The following is a 20812-nucleotide window of genomic DNA, read 5'->3' as shown; positions in this document are numbered from 1 at the left end:
ATCCACCTTGCAGGGTTGATGTGAGGATAAAATGAGGCAGGATAAAATGTACTCCAGAGAAGGGGGTGTGAGTATATATTCAGAGAGATGCAAGCACAGTGGACAAAAAAGGCTACATACAAATAAAGTGTATCTCTAATATCAAGGCGATATTAGACAGACACTATTGTGTATCTCTAAATAAGATGTCCACCCCTAATGTTATTGGCCTATTGTGTTCAAAATAAGTTGTCCACCCTTAATGTTATTGGCCTTTGGAAAAAGAATAAAAGTGTTCTTTAACTCTGCAGGCCTTTGCAAATATCGGCGCAAGATGCATGATGAACCACTGGGGTGATCACGGTGGCGTTTGATTTGATCATCTGGAATTTGTGCAATGATTTTTTAAAAATCTGCAACCCAGCGTTTGATTCTGGGGAGGAAACTAGATTATAAATATTAACATTTTTTCCCCAGTTTCATATACACAGGGCTTTTTTTCAGCTAGAACGCGGTGGAACAGAGTTCCACCACCTCTTGAAAATGGTCACATGGCCGGTGGCCCCACCCCCTGATCTCCAGACAGAGGGGAGCTTAGATTGCCCTCCGCGTCACTGAGCGGCACAGAGGGCAATCTAAACTTCCCTCTGTCTGGAGATCAGGGGGCGGGGCCACCGGCTATGTGAGCATTTTCGTCGAGGGCAATTTAAACTTTAAAAAACTGCCCCCCTTGTTCCAGCTGACCCCAAGTGACGTCATTGTGCGGTCCTGAGTTCCACCACCTCTTTTCCCAGAAACATCCCCCCCCCCCCGCATATACATAATTCTTTCGATCCTTTATACCCTATCTTTCTCCCAGTGGGGACCCAAAGCAACTTACATCAATCTCCTCTATTTTATCTTTACTACAACAGCAACTGTGTGAGGTAGGCTGGACTGAGAATGAACATGACTGGCCCAAAGTCATTCAGCAAGCTTCCATGGACAAGGAGAGATTTGAACATGTGTCTGGCAAATCGTAGTCTGCCGACACTTTAACCAATGCGAACACTTTGCATTCTGCACAGATGTTTTTCAAATATAGTTTGCATTCTGCAAAGATGTGCCACTGCCGTGCCCCTCCTCCCACAAGGACTTCAAGAAGCATGTTAAAAGATCCTGAAACATCCCTCTCGGATGAGCCAGTTTTGAACATGTTCCTGGCTACCACAATAACAGCGCAATCCTAAGCAGAGTGACTCCAGTCTACGCTCATTGAACAATGGCCTTAGCCTGGAGTAACTCTGCTTAGGATTGCACTGTGTATCTCTGTTCTGAGATTGGTATGGAACTCCATTTGTGCTAAAGCGCTTGCAGGTAAGGAAAGCTTAACATCCCGAGAATGAGTGGTAGAAATTTCTGCTTCTTCTAACCACGAGGGGTGGTGGTGGTGTGTGTGTGTGAGAGAGGGGGGGGGGAGAGGGAGGGGGGAGGGAGAAAAAAACCTTTGGGCAAGGGACTGATACCAGGTTCTTTTCCCAAATGGAAAAAAAAACAGATGGGGGAAGAGGACAATTGAGCAGAAAAGCAAAAGGAAAAAGGGGTTACAAGGCCAGCTTGTACTTTCCTCGATTTTTTTTTAGCATATTGAACATCCTGCCTTTCCTTCGAAGAATTCAAGGTGATCTACATCGTTCTGGGCTCTTCTGTTTTATCTTCACAACAATCCTGTGAGGCAGGATAGCCAGGGACAGAATGTGGCAGCTATGTGGCAGATCTCCCAGACTGCAATCTGACATACCGGTTGAAGTAATTAATAATATAAAACGATTAATTAATTTTGAACATACCTTTATATCCAGCTGTACCTATCAACTTCTCTGCTTGGATGCACCTTCCAAATCCTATGTCACAATAAAGAGTCCACAGAACTCCTGAGAGCCGGTGTGGGGTAGTGGTTAGAGTTTGGACTAGGATCCAGGAAATCATGTACAGGTTAGAGTCGAATTAGGATCTGGGGCACCCTGGTCCGATTCCCTGCTGTGCTTGCTGGGCGACCTTGGGTCATTCGATCTGTCTCAGCCCGACCTACTCTGCAGGGTTGTTGTGAAAGTAAACGGAGGAGAATGCTGTAAACTGTTTTGGGTTCCCTTAGGAGAGAAAGTCAGAAAATAAATGAAGAAAATTTGTAAAAAATTAAGTCAGTTATTCACACTTGGAAGTTTTACTTTCAATTAACTCAGGCTACTAAGCAAGCAGGTTGGATCCTGAAGTCATTTTTATGCAAACATGCTTCTGATACACATCTACCTGGGAGAAAGCCGCACTGAACCACTGGGACGCCATGATGGCTTAACTGCTGTCTCGACATCACACTACGCATCTCAATGGAACCCGCTGGAATAATTTGGTTTAAATGCAAGTACAGCCGTTCCCCAGAGAGAATGAGCCTACATGGTTTAAAAGGTTTTAAAAATGCATTATTCACACAATGTTTACTGCAATCAAGAGCACACTGTTGCTCGTGCAAAACAATAAATGCATTCTTTAATACTTGCTTCACTAGGGACCTATTAGAGACTGCCTAATTGAGCTGGATAGCATCTCGTCTTCTGAAGGAGGTCTGGTTTCCAGATCCGTGTTTTGCTTTTGTCTGAGAAACGTTTTCAGTTGCAATCCGGAGAGGAGGAATTCCGGAACTGGGACAGGAAGGAAGGTGGTGGAATGTCCAAAGAGGTGAAATCAGAACGAGGGGAAAAGAAGTTGGACTAGGGATGAAAACAAGAGGACAGAAAAATGCACAACGTGAAAGCATTAAAATCAAAGACCAACTTTAACAAAAGTTTTCCAACTCTTCCCCAGTACAATTTCTGACCCTCCACAGCTAAAGCAGAGGTTGGCAGTGCAGTCCTAAACAGAGTTGCCCCAACTTAAGCCCACTCAAATCAACAGAGGCAGTGCAGTCCTAAACAGAGTTGCCCCAGTCTAAGCCCACTGAAAGCAATGGAGGCAGTGCAGTCCTGAACAGTTGCCCCAACTTAAGCCCACTGAAAGCAACAGAGGCAGTGCAGTCCTAAACAGAGTTGCCCCAGTCTAAGCCCACTCAAATCAATGGAGGCAGCGCAGTCCTAAACAGAGTTGCTCCAAGTGCAATTCTCAGTAGAGTCCCTCCAAGGCAGGCAGGCAGGCCGGTCAGGCTCCGCGGGGTGTCCTCGGGAGCCAGGGCGGGCGGCTGCCCGGGGCTCCTCCTCCGGCCGGGCCGGGCCGTGCAGCAGGCGGGCGGCCTTCCAGGCGGCGTCCGGCCGAGCCACCCCCGCCCGGCTGTGCGTCACGCGGGCGCGGAGCCTCCCCATGTGACGGGGCGCGGGAGGGGGCCGGGGTGCGCGGGCGGCGGCGGAGGGAGGCGGCGGCGGAGGGAGGGGAGGAGGCTGCGCCCGCCCTGCCGCTGCCGGAGCCGGAGGAGCCGGAGCCGGGCTCGGGGGTGGACGCGGCTGCAGGGGCGCCCGGCCACAACTTCGGGCAGCGGCTGCCTGGAGCCCGGCGGGCGCGCAGCGGGAGCGGCGCCGGCACGGAGGTAAGCGGGGCCGGGGGCCGCGCGGGGAGGCGCCGATGTCCTTCCCGGCGCCCGCGGCGCGCCCCTTCTCCGGGCGTGCGTGCGTGTTACTCGCGAGCAAGCGCGTCTCCCTTGCCGGAGCCCAGCAGCAGATGCGTCGGCGGCGCCCTTGGCTCCTTTCCGGAGAGGGGACGGGGCTGCTCTGGAGCAAGCGGTGGACTTTTCCGGCGTCTTGCTGGCGGGGCGGGTAGGGTTGCTCTGGAGTAAGCGTCGCGTCCGGTTGCACCTTCGGGAGCAGGAGGGTTTCTCGGTTTTCGAGAATCGGAGCGCGGACCCTCGAAATGATCTCGAAAGCGCCGCTGGATTCTCGAATCTCTCCAGGGCAACTCCCGAAACTCCCCGGAGTAAGCAGGTTTTTTCAGGCGTCTGCCTCGGGACGTGAAAGGAGGTTCCTCTGGAGTAAGCAGTCCTCTTGGGGGGCGGGGATGGGGTTCCTCTGGAGTAAGCAGCTCGCCAATCTCGGGGCAGGGAAGTTTCGCTCTCCCTCTGCAGAAGCCGTGTTCGGTTAAGGACTAAACGGCCAGTGCAATCCTAAAAAGAGTTGCGCCAGTCTAAGCCCATTGGCATCAGCGGGCTTAGACTGGAGTCGCTCCGTTTAGGATTGCATCGGGCGTGTGGGGGTCTCGACCTCCGCGGTTGCTATCTTTCCACCCTGTCGTTCTAAACCCTAGCCGGAGTTGCAAAACCCGGGGGCAGCGATGCATTCCGACGTGTTGCAGCCGCGGGTGAACATCCCGCAGGGTGCGTGCGCGTAGAGGCTCGTGCAAACCCGTGTGTGATATGCACGTGTGCATTCTTCCTTGTTTTGCTTCGGTGTGCGGAGGCTGCGCGACCGAGAGTTGCACGCAGAGGGTTAAAGCGTGTGTGTGTGTGTGTGTGTGTGTGGTTGCAGAGCGGCTGCGGGGCCCTTCATTCCCGCGGCTGGGGCTTGCCGGAAGGCGAGGGCGGCTGCGTGGGTGGGCGGGCGATTCCCCGAGAAATCCGGTGCGCAGAAACGGGGAGGGGAAAGGGGGCGTGTGAGCGCGTGGGAGGAAAGGCCCGAGCCCTCCCTGCGTTGCCCTCATGCAGAGTTGGGGGCCAGGAGGTTGCATTTCTGCGTCTGCATTTGGATTTGTGCTTCTTTTCCAGTTACTGCGGTGCATGCTCTATTGTATTCTCCGCCCTCTATCCCAGTTGGCGATCGTATTGACTTGCGCTGTGTAATCCGCCTTGAGTCTAGGTGAGAAAGGTGGCCTATAATAAATAAAATAAATGTCAGAATCCAACCCCTGTCCTGAGTGGGAGCGTTACCGAGTTTCCCCTGCAGTTGCTTACCTGCTGGATTCCCCCAGTCATGCTGCAATTATAGGCTTCGTTTAAAAGATACTGGGAAGTTGCTGTAGATCGCCTTTGTTTTTCGCAACGTGCCCAGTGCTACTCAGGGAGATCTCAGGGCAACTTTTAACATCCTTCAAGTGATCCCTTTTAAACACCTTTTCCTTGCCTACGTTTTTAACATGCAAGCATACACACCCATGTGCACAATAACTGCTCTGCATTCTTCACAGTCACGCCCTCATTGAAAATCAAAGACAGCTCGATATTTTGAAAGGATTCTTCTCTCCCTCCCCCCACCCACTGTAAAAAAAGATGTAGGATTGTAAAAGAATCGGTGATCTTATTTCTATTACATCATTGCATTTCAGTAAAATGTGAATGATATAAGGGGTGTTTTCCTTACTGATTTCAGTAGAGCTCTAAATAGGCTAATTTTCCGGAAGAGGAAGGAGAGGTTGGCGATCTTTCGTCTCCTCTGTAATGATCTTTAGACTGTAATTGATCATTCAGGTGCCCTAAATATTTTTAAATGTTGAGAGGAGTCTTCACCCAGATCATACCAAATTATAGAGCACATAATATTAGACTTTGATCCCCACCTTTGTACTCAAGGTGTGCTTTCAAAATATAATTTAGAAAAATTAATGGGTTGTCTTGATAACTTCAAGTTGTAACATCTACAGTCTAAAAGCTTTAAAGGTTTAAACAGCTTTCCTCACCAGAATTAATTGCATAGTTTGACAAAAAAATTAGTGCTGCCTCCTGCCATGTGGTACGTAAACCTTTAAGCAAAAAGACCTAAATAAAAAGCTGTGCGTGGTGGTCACATTACTGTTTTTGCACAGAAGTGACATGATTTGCTTTCACCCCGATTCTAAATTGGGGACTATCACATCAATTTGAGCGATTCTTACTTCAAAGTAAGTGTGACTGACATTAATATGGTTTTAATTACTGTTAAAGCGGGCACTGACATCTGAGCAAGTGGATTTAGCGTCAGGATGTCAGCAGTCTATTTAATAGTTAAACAAATCGTACAGCTCTATCAAAAATAACCATATATTTACATATTTAACACTGGAATATTAAAGGATGTAAAGTCTTTAAAATATGTAATCAAGTGTTGGGGCTGATGTAGTGAGCACGTTAGCAGATTAACTCTGTATCCAATAATTTTAAAGTGATCTTTTAAAGACATTAAAGCGGTCAGAAAAGTTACTGACGTCCTTTCTTTACATATGTGCTATTTATTTTTGTGAAAATGACAGTGCTCTACAGGTTCTGAGGTAGCATCAAAGGATACTGCAGACAATATTAGACTTCAATTCCCATTCACCCCTAAATACTCCAGGTGCGCTCTATAGATGACTTGGCTATATCGAGTCCCATTGGTATCGGAGCATGAAAGTTACCACTGCATAACAGCATTCACAGTTAAAAGCTTTTGATGTGCACTCTCTTGCTCTTCAAGTAGAACTAGGAAAAATACTGATGCTAAGCCCTTACATTTTGTTTCCGTTGTGCTAACTTCCTAACTTAACCTGCTGTTGCATGTGATACTGGAGTTGCTGCTCTTGGATTGTGTCTTTTGATATTACTTCATGCCCCTGAGCTTCCAGCAAATGTGTGTGTTTGTCTGAATGGAAGAGGAACGAGAGAGAACTTGGCCAAATTAAAATGGAATTTGGGGTGGGGGGTGGGGGGGAGGGGATTAGCAATGCAAACATGGGAAAAACCTTTAAATGGGTTCTTCACCTACTTTCCTTTCCCCTGTGGAAATCCACATTACAGCTTAATTTAGGAAAAGATAAATGCTGATGAGAAAATGTCCCAGTTGTAATGATACAGAAGTATTCCCCCTAAATCACAGTAAAGGCTGATGTTTCATCTTAGCCTTAATTGAGGGAGATGAAGATGTGGTGTGTATGCCAGTTGAAGACACCCTGCAAAATTCAGAGGGTTTGGAATTTCATGTGCCGCCTATTTAGAGGAACATCTTTGTCCTTCATGCGCTTGTCCTCCTCCCAGAATCTGGGCAATAACTGGTTAATGCATATACATCCCACCCTTGCAACCCACGCTGAGACTTCTCTCTAGTACTTCGCCCACGTGGAGCCACATCACAGCGAAAAGCCTCCTCCCTGTAACCTTCACGCACAGCCTTCAATTCCCTTCATCTCAGATGGAGAAAATTGGAGACTTTTAAGATTTTCCATCTTGATTTTGACCAGGGTGAGTGGAATAAAATAAAAAGAAGATCCTTGCTTTAGCACAGCTAAGAATAATTCGCTTAGTAAGTCAAAGGATTTATGTTGCATGGTAGTTCTTAGAACAATCTTGTAGGGTCCGAACAAACTGTTTTTGTGATGGAGAAGTCATTCTGGGTTGCTCTTACTGAGAATTAGTTTGGTGTAGTGGCTCGAGCGACAGACTAGGATCTGGGTGACCCCGGTTTGATTCCTCGCTCTGCCGTGGAAGCCTGCTGGGTGACCTTGGGCCACTTACAAAATCTCTTAGCCTAACCTACCTCACAGGGTTTGTCGGGTGGGGGGTGGGGGGAACGAGAGAGAGGAGAATGATGTAAGCATTGGGGATGAAGGTGAGGTATAAATGAAGTAAAAATTTACTGAGCTGAAGCTGTGAGGAATGAGGGAGGGAACTATGCGGTGCCCTTGGCCATTCCTTCAATGGAAAAATATTAGCTTTCTTCAAAATATTGAGGTGCCTGGAAAGTCCCAGTTTAAGAACTCTACCAACTCCCCCCTCGCCGCCCGATTACTTTTTTTATTACTACTAAAGGGTTGTGTACCAGCCAAAGTAAGAATGTGAGCATGCTCACAATACAGTGGGTTGGGCCTAGAGGTGCCAGGTCCAGGTTGGGAAATTCCTGGAGATTTTGGGGGTGGAGCCTGAAAAGAGTGGAGTTTGGGGAGGGGAGGGGGCTTCAATGGGGTATAATGCCATAAAGTCTACCCTCCAAAGCAGCCATTTTCTCCAGAGGAACCGATCTCTGTGGCCTGGAGATCAGTTGTAATTTCGGGAGATCTCCAGCCACCACCTGGAGACTGGCAACCCTAGTTGGGTCCCGTACATCTGTTCTTCTAATGGTGCTTCCTAGCTGGCCGAAAAATCTCTTGCGTGAAAAGTCAGTGCCTCATTCCAAGCTTGCTCCCTTGTAGACATGCCAAGCTTGTCTTTCTTTTTTTCAAGCTTTTTGAGACAGTTTAAAAAGCAGGTTAAGGGCTAGTGGAGGGTGGGGGGAGTGGAGCTACTTTGACTTTTGAGAGTCAAAGCTCCCATCTACTTGTGTCTGAAGAAGGTGAGCTGTGACTCTCCAAAGCTTATAATATGAAAATCTTGCTGGTCTCTAAATCAGAATAAAATCACAGTGGAAGAGAAAATACTTTGCTTGGTTAACATACTGATTTTCATCTCTGCATTATTTGACATGGGATGTCTCACAGCTGAATGTATGAACAGCTTCTGTTGATGAGCATTATGCGAGAATTGATTAAAAAGAAACTCTCCCTGGGGTCTGATAGTTGCTGCATTCATTATTACGTGAAGCAGTGTCACTGTTCCTAATCTTTCTTTCACCCTACCCAGGAAGTGCCCTACGGGAATAAATTATTCAGACAAGCGCATGCATGTGCAAACCATCCTTTACTTAGCTCATGGCCCCTCATTTGTGCAGTTATCGCATTAAACCCAGTATTCATAGAGGCTGCTCTACATGTAGGAAGCTAGTAATGCGCTGCTGCATGGAATATTCACTTTCTGCCGCACAGGTCAAGGTGTTGTGTTGGAAAATCTGAATTTCCCCTTTTCGTTTCCACCTCCAGGTGAGCAGCGCTCCCTGTAGGCATAGTATCCAAATCACAGGATGTCATTATCCCACTTTATACTGCCTTGGTCAGGCCCCACCGGGAGTATTGTGTGCAGTTCTGAAGGCCTCACTTTAAAAAGGATGTGGGCAAGTTGGAACGGTGCAGTGGAGAGCAACCAGGATGACCAGGGGCCTGGAGACCAAGCCCTACAAGGAAAGACTGGGAATGTTCAGTTTGGAGAAGAAGAGGTTGAGGGGAGACATGATTCCTCTCTAAGTATTTAAAAGGCCGTCACTTAGAAGAGGAAAGGGAGCTCTTTCTGTTGGCAACCGAGGATAAAACTTGAAACAACGGGTTTAAACTATAGGAGGGAAGGTACTGGCTAAACATTAGGAAAAACATGTGAAGAGTAGTTCAGCAGTGGTATTGGCTGCCTAGGGGTGTGGTAGGTTCCCCCTCATCGGCAGTCTTCAAGGAGCGGCTGGATGAACGCTTGTCCGGGATGTTTTGGGCTGGTCCAGCATTGGCCAGGGAGTTAGACCAGATGGTATGTAAGGCCCCTTCCAACTCTAGGATTCTATGATTTATAGCAGCCATGTTGTGGCCTCTGGGATATTTGAACAAGGCCTTTGTTTTGCTGTCAGAGGTGGATGCGGTGGGTGGTGTTCACCCAGTCCTTTGAAAGTTGTGGCTCTCTCTCCTCTTCCATTAGATCTCTGCGGCGCTCCACCGCCTGAGCTGCTTGTCGGCCATCTTTCCTTTACACTTCAGGCGGCTTCGGCTTGTTCTCCCCTGTCCTGCCTTTCCAGTCATCTTCTCTCAGTTTTGGAGGGAGTGTTTCTGCTTTGAGTAGAAGAACAGCAGCTGGCCGTGAAGGGGAGTATCTGGTTCGAAGGGATCAGAGCAGTAGGAAGGCCACAAAATCTGGGAGGGCGACGAGGCGTTAAACTGTCATGTTCCGTTAGACCAGCGCCAGGAGACTTAACAGCTCCACAGGAGTCGTATTCACTTGCCAGTTGTCACTGGCGTTAACTCCAAAAGATTTTAAAGATTGCAGACGAAGGAGGAGGGCATGAACCAGACAGTGCAGCCTCAAGGACCACAGCGAGTGCCAAGGAACAGTTTTTTGGGCCTGAAGGGAGAGTCCGTTGAATGGTTGGTTCTGATGGGCTTATTTCAAATATCCTGCTGTTTAGAACAGGCAGGGGAATAAGAGATGCTGAAAGATGCCTGCTTTTGTGTGTGTGAATGCTGGCAAGAGGGATTTTTTTTTCTGAGTCAGAGGTAAATAGTTCTCCATAGGGTCCTCAATAACAATTCAGCCCCGTATATGATAAGTAGCGTTGCCAACCTCCAGGTGGGGCTGGGAGAGCTCCCAGAATTACAACTGATCTCCAGGCTACAGACATTAGTTCCCTGGGAGAAAATGGCGGGTGGACAATATGACATTATACCCTGCTGAGGTATACCCCTCCACAAACCTGAGGTATGCCCCTCCTGAGGTACCCCACCTGAGGTATACCCCACCTGAGGTATACCCCTCCACAAACCCTGCCCTCCCCAGGCTTCACCCCAGAATATCCAGGGATTTCTCAACCCAGAGATAACCTGGGAAACTGATGTATTCACATGCAAGGGATCTTGGCATTGTGTCTTCCTTGACATACTTGAAGTGCCATCAGCTCTGAGGCAACCATGATGACTTCAGGCCTAGCATGGAGCTACCTGTCACCTCCCAGAGTCCCTGTTCCAGTCGTAAACTATTGCCTTCCTGGGCTGTGGGACCTTTCTGTCAAATGTAGCTGGTAAGTGAAGGAGTCCATCAGTTGTCAGAATTGTAAATTGGAGTTAATGTCTACATTAGGCTGTTTTTAAAAAAAGGGAAGTGATCCTTTTTTCAGTTTTTGAGAATCAGAAAAAGGCATTTGTGATGTTAGAAACAAGGGCTTTTTTGGGGGGAAAAGAGGTGGTGGAACTCAAGACCGCACAATAACGCCACATTGGGTCAGCTGGAACAAGGGGGGAGTTTTTAAAAATTTAAATTGCCCTTGGTGAAAATGGTCACATGGCCGGTGGCCCCGCCCCCTGATCTCCAGACAGAGGGGAGTTTAGATTGCCCTCCGCGCCGCTCGGCAGCACAGAGGGCAATCTAAACTCCCCTCTGTCTGGAGATCAGGGGGCGGGGCCACCAGCCATGTGACCATTTTTAAGAGGTGCCAGAACGCTGTTCCACCGCGTTCCCACTGAAAAAAAGTCCTGTTAGAAACTGAGTTGGAGCAGACCTCTTACAATCTGAAAGAAGGTGATGGGTTTTGGAAAGCCGGCCATTTGTGAGTCTCAGCTCTTGGCAAAATAGCAGATAGAGTGCATATCTATAGCTAATAAACCAATCCATTTAGTCACAAAAACAGCTTACGGCATGGTTTAATCAGCTCTGTTTTTTTTTTTAAAAAACCACCATTAATCTCAGCAGAAAGTTAAGCACATGCTTAAATCTCTCCCATCAAAATAGATTTTGTTTATTTAAAACAGTTATATCCCATAGTTTTCCATACACTTAAGGCAGTATGCCAAAACAAAAGGAAACACAAGAAGTGCAAAAATAATTCAGTAATAATGTTCACGACAACAGAATGATGCCAATAATTTAAAAATACTTAGTAGTTTCTCCAGTAGCAAATGCCTTTTCAAAGGCCCCAAAGAAAAGGTCCCTCTCTTTGCAGTTTCCACTCTTTGCAGAGAGAACGTGGAAGACAACCCCAGTGGGGTTAGGAGAAGGAGTTCCTATAGGGAGAGGCATTCTCTGATGGCCCCTACCTTGTGGAATGACCCTTTCTGGGCAGGTCAGGAAGGCTCCGTACTTCTATCATTCTTCAGAATGTGCAAACAGAAATATTCAGGAGGGAATTTGTATAAAGAGGTCTGAATTGCAGTATAATGAAACAGTCCCAAAGGATTCTTTTATAAGGTAATAAGATTGTGATCTCTTGCAGAATTTCTTGTATGTACCATATTGCTTTTACGACACTGGCCTGTGGCATTGTAATCTCTCCTCTTTTATTTATGAGATGTCTTGCCTTAGACAGTTTTCTCTTTGCTCCATTTCCTAATTTCTGTAATCCTGAAACTATTGTATTCTTACTGGATGTTTTGTGCTGTCTGATTTCCCCCCCTACATTTTGTAATCTGCGTTGAGAGATGCGGGCTATAAATAAGAAAGTAAATAAATATGTTGTTTAATTTTGGCTGGGTTGTGGCTGTCCATCCTGTTTCCATATGCATGTTTTCTTGGGAGAAAATCTCATCATCATGTTAATGTTTTCTCAGAAGCAAGTCCTACTTATTTTGTGGGATTTACTGCTAAGTAATGTTGGCCAGTTTTCAGTGAATGTCTCTCTGAAAGCTAAACTTTGTGCCCTCTAACAGTACAACTGACAGTAGTCCAGCACTGTATGCTGTCCATTTTCCTGCCAAAGAGGCAAGAATTAGATCTTAGAAAAAAAGTTGTAATTCTGTTCCCTGGCAATGTAGAGCTTCCCATTATTTACTCTATTTTTGGATATAAACAGGGCTATTTTTCTGGGAAAAGAGGTGGTGGAACTCAGTGGGTTGCCCTCGGAGAAAATGGTCACATGGCTGGTGGCCCCGCCCTGTGATCTCCAGACAGAGGGGAGTTGAGATTGCCCGGAGGGCAATCTGAACTCCCCTCTGTCTGGAGATCAGGGGGCGGGGCCACCGGCCATGTGACCATTTTCAAGAGGTTCCGGAACTCCATTCCACCGTATTCCAGCTGAAAAAAAGCCCTGGATATAAATATCCGATTCAGAAGTAGTTGACTTTTATTTATTTTTTAAGCTTTATTTCATAAATGGGAAATTAACTGATGAGCTCTGAATTTCTGCTGGGAGATTATCTTTATTGAAGACTTGTGAACTCTGTGGTAGCCAAGCTTGATGTGAAATTGGATGTCGTCTGTACGCTGTCAGATATGGTAGGGTAGATTTTTCAACTCTGGTTTTTACAACTCTACGGTTAACACATTGAGCTTAATTTAATTTTCTCATGTCTTTTTAATCAAACGTATTAGCATATCTAGATGGTGTTGCTTGAGGGGGGGTTCTGGCTTGCTTTTTAATATTTTGCTGAAGGTTTGTTTGACCAGCTTGCAGCTATGTATCGTTGTGTAAAACATTTCTAGGTTTAACCATTTAATGTTCTGGGGAAGTGCAGAACTTAACCGTCACATAAGCACATATTGCTTAAAAATACTGTTAGCTGTTAAAGATCACAAACTGCAAAGCTGTGTAGCTTGAGGGATTTCTGAAGTTTTCCACCATCTTGTGCTGTTTTGGAATTTTAAATTGTTGAACGGTTAATGAACTCTTTTGCCAATATTTAAGTGAGCTTGATTATACAGAAGTCATGGAAACATCAGTTGTCACACAGGCTCCTATTTAAACAGTAGCAAATTCGCAACGCTAGAGGCCTGATGTTAGCAGAAAACTGCCTAGACGAAGTTAGTGATGTCCTTTTAACACATTTTTTTCTCTTTGAATATATTAAAATGGAGTATGGAATCCATTGGAATGGTTATTTTGTAATTTTTCATCTGCCTCATCGCTAGAAGGTAAATATATCTGCTAAAGACCACAGACATGGAAGGAATAACTGTTCTTCCAGTCCTGTAAATGAATGTGAATGTACAAGGGCATAAAACTGAGCAATATACATCGCAGTTAACCAGATATGGTATTTACCCAAAGGGAATAGGACCGTGAATGTAAGATAACCCATGTCATATACAAATTCCTGCACATATCTGTAACTTTTGTATGAATTTAAGATGATCCTCGTGCCTTTCTTGATGGCGCACTGGGGGAAAAAGACCTGGTCTTCCTTTCGTGTAAATACAGTAGCTGACCCTTTGACTCAGAGAGTGGTTGGATAAGTTTGCAAAAGGATGTATGTAGAGAAAGGCTCTTTCAAGGTATGGCTGTGGTGTTTGGAGATCAACAGAATTCCCCCTCCATTGATACCACGTCTAAGCTACTGGAGTTGGATTGGGCTCGGTAGAGGAGACAAAAGTTGGTTCAAAGGCTGTACAAAGTGTTTGTTTTCCCTTTGTAGTGTTTTTCTGCATGTTGTTTGCATGAGGACAAAAACTTTCCCGTTAGCAGCGGACGACGGCTGATGAGATTGAGAAGAGATCTTCGGCTCTCAGGCTAAACGTTGTTCTGCCTCCAGTAAGAATGGTCATAACATAACCAAGACATGACACCAGTCGGCCATAATCAGGGTTTTTTTTCTGGGAAAAGAGGTGGCGGAACTCTCAAGAGGGAAATGAGGAAGAAACACATGGGATTCTTTGAAATAATGTTATTTTCACGCACTATTGCTGAGTATTTTCAAGAGGTTCCGGAACTCAGCTCCACCGCGTTCCCACTGAAAAAAAACCCTGGCCATAATTATTTGCTCCTCTAAAGCAAATTATTTTGTGAGGGGGAGCTATATTGAGGTACCGGGACTTTGCCAATGAGTTGATGGTTTTTGAACTTCAGTTTCTGGAACCCTGTCTAGTTCCCTGCATTATATATACTCCCATAATTATTGAAGTCATGCATTAGCGGGGCTCAATAAATCCCAGGAACCAGGTTGCCATAGCACTAAGAATTTTCATCATGGCACCAACATTTTTAACAGTGATTTTTGTTGTAGTCTGTCTTGGTGATTGTTTTGTGACAGGATATGTTTTGTGGTATGCTGTAAATATAAATGTTCATAACGTTCTTGTCATTGCTTACTGACATGTAAACTTTAATTGTACGCAATTCGGAAGTGGCAATCTCAATCATTTCTTAACCAATTGTGCTATTTGGCAGCATTTTTTAAAAAAAGCATCAATGACATTATGACAATTTGGAGATGAGGTTAGATTAACATTTTTAATGTGGTGATTTATACTGCCATATTTTGGTCTCCAAATTAATAAAATTATGTGAAATGGCAAAATGAGGATAGGTGTAGGTTTTGTGATAGCAATAATTAGCAGGGCTTTGTTTTCGGGAAAAGAGGTGGTGGAACTCAAGACCGCACAATGGCATCACTTTGGGTCAGCTGGAACAAGGGGGGAGTTTTTTAAAGTTTAAATCGCCCTCAGAGAAAATGGTCACATGGCTGGGGTCCCCCCCCTTTAGATTGCCCTCTGCACGCGGCACAGAGGACAATCTAAACTCCCCTCTGTCTGGAGATTAGGGGGCGGGACCACCAGCCATGTGACCATTTTAAAGAGGTTCCAGAACTCCGTTCCACCGCGTTCCCGCTGAAAAAAAAGCCCTGGCAAATCTTTAAAATACAAAACTCTGAAGTTAAAAGATGACTCCTAAATTTTGGGGCTGGCTTCTTGACCCAAAGAAAAATTGCCTGTTTGTGAATGAGTTTTCCCCTCATCAAACCCCAATGAATTTAAGGAATAAACAGTGTCATCAGACACACTCCTGTAAATTAATACTCATTTTTGTTACTCTCTTTCTGCTCTCTCAGGGTGTTCCCTTCACAATGGCCACAGCGTTACCCAGAACTCTTGGAGAACTCCAGCTCTATCGAATACTGCAGAAAGCCAATCTCTTGTTCTACTTTGATGCCTTTATTCAGCAGGGAGGAGATGATGTTCAGCAGTTATGCGAGGCGGGAGAGGAGGAGTTTCTCGAAATCATGGCCCTTGTCGGCATGGCTAGCAAACCTCTTCACGTCCGAAGACTTCAGAAGGCTTTGAGAGACTGGGTCACGAATCCAGGCCTTTTTAACCAGCCTCTTACTTCCTTACCGGTCAGTAGCATTCCAATATATAAGGTACCGGAAGGATCTCCCGCTTGGTTGGGAATATCATGCAATAGTTACGAAAGGAACAGTAATACACGTGAGCCTCACTTGAAGATTCCAAAGTGTGCCGGTACAACATGCGTTCAGAGTGTGGGGGCAGGAAAATCTGACGGCTTGGGGACTCTGCCACTGCAGAGCAGCAGCGAACAGAGATTGTGGCAAGGCCACCACGCGACCGAGAGTGAACATAGCCTTTCCCCTGCTGACATTGGCTCTCCAGCCTCACCAAAGGAAAACTCTGAAACCTTGGACACAGCAGCAGCTCTGTCGGTTACTGACTGTGTTGAGCGTCTGGTCCCCACACTCCCCAAAAGTGACTTGAATGAAGTGAAAGAACTCCTGAAAATAAATAAGAAACTGGCCAAGATGGTTGGTCACATTTTTGATATGAGCGACGAGGACCCTCACAAAGAGGAGGAAATCAGGAAGTACAGTGCCATCTATGGCAGGTTTGACTCGAAAAGAAAAGACGGCAAACATCTCACCCTTCATGAGGTAAAATGATGCAAGCGAGGGTCGGTTTTTCTCCGTTCATATTCCGTTTAGTTGTCAGAGGTTGTTTTTCTCTCCCCCACCCTCAACAGATCACAGTTTTTCTAGGTGTTTAAGTCAGCACTGCCCTAGGTTGTCAGAGCAATAACCATTCTCCAGTCAGAAAGTCTTTTTACAGATTATTTGTACTTGTGCAGTTTTCAAAGATGCATCATCTGACATGTGAATCACCAGATACCTTCTTTCTGGAAAGCAGGCTACATAAATAAAATGGCAGTTAAAATGAGATGTTCGGAGTAAGCTTCTCTGGGCTAATCTTTTCGGTTCTTTTTCGGTTCCTACCTCTTTCCCCCCGTTTTGTGCATAATAGACAACTAGGTGAATGCTCCTGCTAAACCTCTGTTCGATATCGGCAGTGTATTAAACAATGTTTCTTGAAACTGCTTAATTGGGGAAGATCAGTTGCTTTATTTCAACTCTGCAGTTTTCTTGTTTGGGTTGATCTCTTTGCATTTGGCCAAAGTTCTCCCAGGATATTGTAATTATTCTTGATCACAGAGCCCAAGTAAAAAACAAATTGTTTTGTAAGGAAAGGGGCAGCAATGTCTGTCAGTATAGTTACCGCTGAATGTGGACATTCATGCTTCATGTATAGAAATACCTTGCTTTGTAGCTTTTAAATCTAGACTAAAGATGACCATGCCATGGAGTGGACATGGCTGTATTGGCCTTCTTGAAGTATTTCAGCTGGACACTGGCCATGCAAAGACGTAGGGGTGGATCCAGATCTTTTTCATTCATCTCACCCAATTTGCTTCCATGCTATAGTCTCCCTCCCGTGTGGCTTTTGTGCTTGCAGATCCCTTGATTCTCAAAAAAGCTTTTTGGATCCACTAGCATTTATTTCCTTGAGCAGTTTTGCAGTATCGATTTTATTTTCACTTGCAGCTGGGAGAACACCAGTTAAAGATCTCCTTTTGAAAAATGCAAGAAGAATGGGGGAAATACATGCGAAACCTTTTGAAGATTTAAGTGTGCTGAAATCTCTGTGGCAGTGTGGCCTGATGTGGTTGTAAACGGGTGTGCTTGGATGAATTTAAAATGACAAAGCCTAGCTGATAACTTTTTTTCTTTTTAAAGTCCGGGCATACTCGTGGGGTTTTATTTTTAATTTTTTAAAGTTTTTACAAAACACAAGAACTCAGTGCTAATAACAGATAACAATGAAACAGAATACAACCCATTAAATTACAAGATGTTTATAACCTCTTGTAATTAGTTACTTCTTACATGGAGAGTAGTTACTTCCTGATCAGTAGTTACTGATTAGTTACTTCTTACATGAAGAGTACTCTTATAATATCCAACATGGGTAATACAATAAATTAAAACTCATGGGGTTTTAAAAGAGTGCTTTAGATAGGCGTTTTTCGAGGAATTACTGGCCTTGCATCGTATAACTAATATAAATTTAGCCAATTCAGATGCTTGAAAGATAATCACTAAATAATAAAGGATGCTTGGCTTGCTAGAGAGAGCCAGTTTGGTGTAGTGGTTAAGAGAGCAGGACTCTAATCTGGAGAGCCAGGTTTGATTCTCCACTCCTCCGTTTGAAGCCAGCTGGGTGACTTTGGCTCACTCACAGCTTCTCGGAGCTCTCTCAGCCCCACCCCCCTCACAGGATGTTTGTTGTGGGGATAATAATAACATACTTTGTAAACCGCTCTGAGTGGGCATGAAGTTGTCCTGAAGGGCAGTATATAAATTGAATGATGTTGTTGTTGTACCGTCAGTACAGTGAATTTTTAAGCGGCAGAGGAGTCAACATTTCAGGGGTGCTACTTTTTGCAGTCACAAACTATGACCAAAACCAGGTTATGTAGTTGGGAAATACAGTTGTTTCCCATGGAAATAAGATTTCAAATTTAGGCTCAGACTTGTTAGTCTGTGGATATTTAAATTACTTAAAGTTGTTCTCTTTTTTAAAAAACGAACATGATTGCATGTACAATACAGTTTACCTCCCATGATGCGGACTTGGAACGAACAGAACCAGGTTCCCACAGACACTTGCGTGAGCTTTACCCTTAGATCAAACCTCGAAGTGATTTAAACCTTTATTTCTTCCATCAGATTTCATGAGAGAGAGGTATTCATAGCCCTTGGCTATATCTTTAGTCCGGTTAATTTTTTTTTAAAAATCGGTTCTTGTTCTTCCATTTCATGCTATGTTCTGGCAGCTCACAGTCCATTCTAGGCTGCTAGCCACTGTCCGGGGAAGGGTGCTTCCCCATGGGGAGAGCAAAAAGGCACCCTTGCCACAACAGCAGCAGCAAGTGGCATGAGAAGGGCTTTCATGCCCTCACCCTCTGTTCCTCCCCTTTTCATCTCACTGTGTCTGTACAGAAACTCAGACATGGTGGCAGTTGGATCAGGACTCCAAGCCCCCTCCCCTCACTTTCCATTTCCCAATCAAACTCTGCTCTAACACCGTGGCATAGGTTGGCAGGGAAAAGGGGGGGGGGAAAGCCCTTTAATGGGCTAGAAACAGCGGAGGATGGCACACGGGTGCAAGCTGCCCCGTGCCACCATCATCGTGGCAGTGGAGGGGAGTCTTTGCCCATACGCTCCCCCCACAACCTCTGTGCGGATTACACTTTGAGCCAGTGTAAAACAGGTTCATTTCCCCCTCCGGTTTAAAGGGCTCAAAATGAGCACAGTATCGTGTGGCTGTTCCCCCTCTAATATGGGGCTTCCTGCTTTCCATTTATTTATTTATTTATTTATAGGCTGCTTTTCTCCTGAGCGGGGACCCAAAGCAACTTACAATACTGCCAGCTGGTGTCTCTGACCCTCAGGCTCTTGCTTTTTGGCTGTTTCCAAGGCATTTGGGCATAGCAAGGCCTTAAATGCTGTGGGGCAGGCAGAGAGCAAATACAACGACACGTTATGCAGTCGCTGCCTGCTATCAGACTTTTTCTCCCCCATTTCTTCCCCTTCCAGCATGTAGCGATGCTATCCTGCCTCAGGAATGCTGAAAGATGGCAGCCACCATCTTTCCCTCCTGTGAAAACCAGTGGTGGAGCAGTGGAGGCAAGGTGAGGTGGCGCCAATGAGGCAGAAAGGCATCGAGGAGGTGAGGTAGTGACTTCCCTCCAGTGGCGCGGAGGGCAATCTCAACTCCCCTCTGTCTGGAGATCAGGGGGCGGGGCCACCAGCCATGTGACCATTTTCAAGAGGTTCTGGAACTCCGTTCCACCGCATTCCAGCTGAAAAAAAGCCCTGCTCCTATCATCGCTAACAGGCAAATGAGATCTATTTTACAATAGAAAAAGTGGGTTGGGGGGTGTTTTCCAAGTAAAGGACACATTTTACTGATACTACCTATTAAAAACCTGCACTTTGCAGCTAGCTGATAAAAGAATCTGGTTTTGTGGCGAATGCCATGAAGACTTATTTCAGCTTGTCTATATTCCTGTAAAAGTCAGCTTCCTGCCCGATCAGGAAAGATGGCAAGACAGTCTCCGGCTCTTGCCAATAAGCCTACATCGGAGGGTGTGCGATATGCAGCCTGCAAGCTGCACGAGCTCCAGCAAACCTCCTGTTGTGTGAACTGGGATCAGAACGCCGCACCATGTAACCGTCAGAAGTGTGCTACAGGTGCTCAGTTCCTGCACATGTCGTGCCAGAATTCAGATCAGTACCACAGAGTACAGCCTCCCCACCACCATTTATTTGTTTTATTTTACTTCATTTATACCCTGCCTTTCTCCCCAGTGTGGACCCAAAGCACCTTAAACTGTTCTCCTCACCTCCCTGGGAGGCATGGAGGGCAATCTAAACTCCCCTCTGTCTGGAGATCAGGGGGCCACCAGCCATGTGACCATTTTTGCCGAGGGCGATTTAAACTTTTTAAAACTCCCCCCTTGTTCCAGCTGACCCAAAGTGACATCATTGGTCCTGGGAGCATGCACGCACTTTGCACATGCACATGTGGTACCAGGGGCATCACCTCCTGCCAAGAGTTGCCCCCTGTGCTGGCAACCCACTGAGTTCTACCCCCTCTTTTCCCAGAAAAAAAACCCTGGATAGGATTATTCATGCTTGTCTATCATTGGCTGTCTCTTCGGTAATATTGAAATTGGGTGCCTTGCCCTTTTCCCTGATCAGGGGTACCATTTTGTCAGCCAAGAAGAGGTTGACATACACAGCCCTTTTTATAATATATATTTATCTTTCATAAATGGGGAGTTAAACCATATAACTTACTGTGTTGTAAGATACAATGCAACTGGTCCCCCAGGTAGGCTGGACTGTGTTCTAGTCCTACATCTGAATATACAAGCTCAATAAATCAGTGAAATGAATGGATTTTAATCAAGTGTAGTACTAGTTTTAGCAGGATGTAAAATACATGAAGCCCTTCCTTCCATTACGGAGAGATATGAGATCCAAAGCACAGGAAACGGAAGCAGTACAATTTATCTGGCAGGGTGGATTTGATTTAAATCAAACGTTTAAATCACGATTTAAATCACGATTTAAATCACTAGTCATTAAGGCTTGATTTAAATCATAGTTTTCTACATAAAGACTAATTCTTGCTGGTATAACTTTAATATGCAAGTAGATGCCTGCCTTACCGATAGGTAAAGGAACTTCATTAAAGTATTCCCAAACTGGGTCTCTTTTACGGCCTGCTGCCATTACAGGTTTTTTCCTCCAA

At 45.6% G+C, this 20812-nt stretch overlaps 1 protein-coding gene across 1 annotated transcript in view; it reads left to right on the top strand.

Annotated features, from left to right (window-relative positions):
• The first annotated feature begins 3457 nt into the window (after positions 1-3457).
• NAB1 (NGFI-A binding protein 1) overlaps positions 3458-20812 on the top strand; it is a 58689-nt gene continuing 41334 nt past the window's right edge. Inside the window, exons 1-2 of the mRNA XM_054972448.1 lie at positions 3458-3532; positions 15256-16089. Of these exons, the coding sequence (XP_054828423.1) occupies positions 15271-16089 (819 nt within the window). The 5' untranslated portion in view covers positions 3458-3532; positions 15256-15270. The remainder of the gene's footprint in view (positions 3533-15255; positions 16090-20812) is intronic.

The sequence above is a fragment of the Eublepharis macularius genome, chromosome 2 (genome assembly GCF_028583425.1).
Source record: "Eublepharis macularius isolate TG4126 chromosome 2, MPM_Emac_v1.0, whole genome shotgun sequence".
In the NCBI taxonomy this organism is placed as follows: domain Eukaryota; kingdom Metazoa; phylum Chordata; class Lepidosauria; order Squamata; family Eublepharidae; genus Eublepharis; species Eublepharis macularius.
The sequence above is the reverse complement of the archived record's forward strand: the minus strand, read 5'-3'. Positions and strand labels throughout refer to the sequence as shown.